The 4,778-nt window shown below is 42.2% G+C and overlaps 1 protein-coding gene across 1 annotated transcript in view; it reads right to left on the bottom strand.

Moving 5' to 3' along the window:
- LOC123972428 (sodium- and chloride-dependent GABA transporter 3-like) overlaps nt 1-4,113 on the bottom strand; it is a 5,108-nt gene extending 995 nt beyond the window's left edge. Inside the window, exons 1-9 of the mRNA XM_046051931.1 lie at nt 3,954-4,113; nt 3,659-3,793; nt 3,335-3,485; nt 2,498-2,714; nt 1,721-1,855; nt 1,445-1,548; nt 513-637; nt 257-369; nt 30-167 (exon numbers count right to left, since the gene is read on the bottom strand). Coding sequence (XP_045907887.1) covers nt 30-167; nt 257-369; nt 513-637; nt 1,445-1,548; nt 1,721-1,855; nt 2,498-2,714; nt 3,335-3,485; nt 3,659-3,793; nt 3,954-4,113 — 1,278 coding nt within the window. The remainder of the gene's footprint in view (nt 1-29; nt 168-256; nt 370-512; nt 638-1,444; nt 1,549-1,720; nt 1,856-2,497; nt 2,715-3,334; nt 3,486-3,658; nt 3,794-3,953) is intronic.
- Nucleotides 4,114-4,778: the final 665 nt, after the last annotated feature.

Raw genomic sequence — 4,778 nt, 5'->3', positions numbered from 1 at the left:
GAAAGTTTCATGTAATTGTTTTTGTTTACCTCCGTAACCAAGGTAAGCTGTATGAGGAAGCTGGATATACAGATGATGAGGACAAAGATCTCATGCCTCACTGGTGCACGAAACAACTTCGGAAACATGTCGCTCACTGTGGTGATAACACTCTCCACAATAACAAACTGGGGACCGGTAAAATAAACAAACAATTTTATTTGTGTCTGAAGCAAGTCTACTATTTGTCAATTGGTTATGTGACAGATGTTATTACATTTGTATCAACTGTCAGCAGAATGAGCATCAGGAAGAAGCAGACACTCCAAAACTGTGGCAAAGGCATCATAGCTGTTGCCTGAGGGTAAGCAATGAAGGCCAAACCTGGACCTGTGAAGTGAACGAGGCAAAAGTTGATACTCCATACATACATATGCTACATACTTAGTTATGTTAGAGCATTGTATTCAGGTTTGGACTATTTACTAAGATCTTAAACATTTAATTTGATGACATCTTTGTATATACTGTACCTGACTCAACCACATTGTCCACTGTAACACCCTGTTTCTGAGCCATGAATCCAAGTACTGAGAAGACGACAAATCCAGCAACAAAACTGGTCCCACTGTTCAGCAGACAGAGCCAAAAGCAGTCCCTATGAGTCACAGAAAGACAGTAGACCCTTGTCAAAAAGAGCAAGGAAGTAAGTGTGTCTTTAATATATTGTCTTTTATTTTGACGTGCAGGTATAGCCATTGGGGCCGTGTGCTTTGCAAGATGAGTGGCAGGCAAAGGCAGGGACCCAGGCACACTGGCTCTTAGCATGGCAGACTGGTCCTAGGGATGTGAATGCTACCTCTTTGGCAGGGAAGGACCAAGAGCTGGTATGGGAGGTGAAGCAGAACCAACTAGATATAGTTGTGCTCACCTCTATGCATTGCACTGGTCCAGGAACCAAACTCCTGAAAAGGGGCTGGACTCTCTCCATCTCCGGAGTTGGCCAGGGTGAGAGGTGCCAGATGGGTGTGGGGGTGCTCACAAGCCCCAGAGAGACTGAGAGTTGCTCAGAGAAAGGTTCAGACTGTTGTCCAACGAAGGTTGAGGTCAAGGGCAACTGGACTTGGTTCTAGAAGACGTCTTCTAGTATCTTCAACCAAGTCCAAGCCTAAATAAGTTAATGGTGTGGAGCACTGACCTCCAGTGGTAGCATTGAAAGGAGCCAGTTGAAGTGGTTCGGGCATCTAATAAGGGAGGAGACTCTGGGGTAGACCCAGCACTCGCTGGAGGGATTACATAACACATCTGGCCTGGGAACACCTTGTGATCCCCCAGGAGGAGCTAGAAAGTGTTACTGGGGAGAGGACTATCTGCACTACCCCATTTAGCCTGCTGCTATTACAACCCTATCTGGATAAACCTTCAAACACAGTACAATATCAAAGCTGTGATATCTGACACTTACTTATAACAGTTGTTGTTGTAGTCATTATAGCTGCCTAGGACATTTACAGTCCCTGCATTTAGGCTGTAGGAGAAAAATATTTGAGATCCTGCTTCTATCCACACCTGTAACATCAGAAAATATAGGTCAGATTCAGAATGGATGATAGCACAATGGAAGGATTATATTAAGATCCCACAACAGAATGTTGGCCTGTCAGTGAGATGCATCAAATGACTTATTCCTCTTTTTTAATGCCCAGGGAATTCTAAAATTGGGTTCAAATAAAAATGCCACCTCAAGGTTAGCCAGGCGCTTCAGGTCTGGATACAGGTAGTAGTAGATCCCTTCCCAAGCTCCAGGTAGAGTCAGGCCTCTGATGAGTAGGATCAGGAGCATTACGTAGGGGAATGTGGCCGTAAAATATGCAACCTTTAATGAAAAGGAAATTGTTAAAGATGTCACTGCGCGAACTACGGGGGAGCTTAGCTCCCCTCAATAAGACGTCAGCTCTCTTAAAAACATGATTTGTGATATTTTGGGTAGTCTCTAAAATATTGACAGCATGCTTTATTGCCATTAATTTCTATATTTCTCTATCATCATGGATCCATGCGTAAAATCCGGCGCTTCAGACTTCATCCAGCCAGAGGGAATGAGATATAGTATACACAGCGGGCCGGTACGGGTTATGTCGCTAGTATGACCGACACGCTGTGAACGGTTTGTGATCGTTCCCTCTGGCTGGATGAATATTATGCATGATACATGTACTTCTGCACGTCACGCAACTTTTCTAAATTCTTCCCTCTCACAGAATAAAGAAAGGTCAAGTCACAAACTCAGCTGCAGCTGTCGTGTCAAGAGTAATTGTAGCAAAATGGCTACATAATAATAATAATAATAACTTATTTTCATTATTATTATTATTATTACTATGCCTGCCCCCCCACACATACACCAAAACTGAGCTCCCCCGAAAGCTATGGTATAGTTTGCACACTGAAAGAAGTAATGACTATAGGTTGCTGATGATTATATGCGTAGATAAAGAGAAGAGAGTTTCGCCAGGACCTTTCCAGAAGATCTGACACCTTTCCAGATACTGAAGTAGCAGAACACCCAGCAGGCCAGAAGACACAAAGCCAGATCCCACCTCACACTGCCCAGATCCTCAATGCCTCTAGACATGGCCAGCACCCGCCGTCTGAGGAGAAATTTACAAGGTACCCATGATGTAACACAAAGTGCTGGAAAAGGATGTGTGAGGTTGGGATTTGCAGAGTCATATGTAGAAACATCACTTGTTTTAGTTATTGATAGTTTGAAATTATACTGAATCACTATAGCTGTTGCCAATTTTGCAAATGTCCAACAAAATGTGAGGTTATGCAAATGTTAATAGTCAATTATCTTAGACAAATGTTTTTGAACACCAGAGTTCTTGTTCTGTGAGTACTTCAACCTTTAGAAAGCTTTAATTTCAAAGAACCAGGAAAAGTGAAAAACCGAAATCATTCCTAATGTGAATGAAGCATGAAAACATTAAAAGAAATCATGGCATTAATGCATCAAAAGTGAAATACTGATACACTACTTTACATTTCATTATGGTTCACTTGAAGAAAAAGATCAGACAGATGAATTGAAAGTCTGAAGAGCAAGGCAGTTAGCTGGTTTGGGGACAAACAAGAATTTCATTGAGGTTAAGTGAATTGAAGGTTTTAAACTGTAAAGTTGATGTGAAGGTGTATTTATGTGTTTTAAACTGGCAACCTGGTGGCTTATCATTTTAGTGATCCACAACCAATGTTTAGCATAATTGACCACTGGGTTTTAGGTCAAATTTTGTGGCTATGGAGTTAGACACTGGCTAATGTTTTCTCCAAGCTTTAACAACTTAAAGTAGATTCAATAGCCTCACCTGTATTCCAGGTGTTCTCACAGTGGGCCCAGGGAAGCTGGGATCTGAATGAGAACACCAAGTAGAACAGAGCCCAAGCTTCAATTAAAACGTAGATGAAGAAACAAAGTGAAATCGTCAGCTGTCCAAATCCTATTCCTACAGTAGAAATACAAACCACAGTTAAAAAAACAGAACCTGATTAGACATTAAATACTGGCAAAACAGCTTGAATAATCTTTGAAGAAAATATTAATTTATTGTATAAACTACATTGGCTTTTTATCTCTTTCTTTTGACAGCACATTTTAGTTCAACTCATATCAACTCACCTTGTGCCAGTGGACAAATTTTCCTCCAGCTGGTGATGAATCCTTCCTGGGTGTACTGACCAACTGAGGTCTCCAGTAGGAACAGAGGTATCCCACATACTACGGCTAACAGACCATATGGCACCAGAAAGGCACCTATACAGTAAATACAGAGACATGTATGCTCATGGAAATTACATATTAATTAGCCTAAGTGACATCTTTTCACACAGAAATCATTAATACAACCAAACATTATTTCAGTTCACTACAGTCAGAATAATGCATCTCTTCTAAAACAGCTTGAAGGATTCACCTCCACCGTTCTTGTAGCAGAGGTAAGGAAATCTCCACACGTTGCCCAGGCCGACCACATTTCCTGCAACAACCAGAATATATTCTGTTTTACTGGCCCACTGTCCTCTCTCTCCAGCCCTCTTCTCATTTTCTGTTTTTCTTCTTCTCTGTCTGTTCATCTCAACATCAAGAACTTTAGCCACTGTGTGTTTCAATTATATTTCAGAAGTACTGCAAACTGGCCCTGCGATGGACTGGCAACCTGTCCAGGGTATACCCTGCCTTGCGCCCGATGTCAGCTGGGATTGGCTCCAGCCCCCCGCGACCCTGTACGCAGGATAAGCGGTTGAAGATGGATGGATGGATGGATGGATGAAGTACTACAAACTGGCCCGCGATGTTCTGGCAACCTGTCCAGGGTGTACCCTGCCTTGCGCCCGATGTCAGCTGGGATAGGCTCCAGCCCCCCGCAACCCTGTACGCAGGATAAGCGGTTGAAGATGGATGGATGGATGGATGGATGGATGGATGAAGTACTGCAAACTGATATTTGCTGCTTTTCCTGTCTATTCCTAATGTGAATATGTATACTGTCCTAAAGCCATGAAACAAAACCAGTTCCAATGTGTACCTTACAAGAGCCAGGGGGACTTATTTAAGAGACCCATGCTGACTTAGTTTGGAAACATGCATTTAAATATATGTTTGTGCAAACTGATATTTGCTTGTCTTTTTTTTTATTTCTCAAGCCAATATTAAAGCTGTTACTCTAGTGTTTAGGTCAAATGGTGGGCTTTTGATTTGCAAAACCCAGAGGAGCTCTTGAAGAGCCATTTTGTTGTAA

Source organism: Micropterus dolomieu, linkage group LG06, assembly GCF_021292245.1.
Source record: "Micropterus dolomieu isolate WLL.071019.BEF.003 ecotype Adirondacks linkage group LG06, ASM2129224v1, whole genome shotgun sequence".
Classification (NCBI taxonomy): domain Eukaryota; kingdom Metazoa; phylum Chordata; class Actinopteri; order Centrarchiformes; family Centrarchidae; genus Micropterus; species Micropterus dolomieu.
This window is presented reverse-complemented; position numbering and strand designations above follow the sequence as displayed.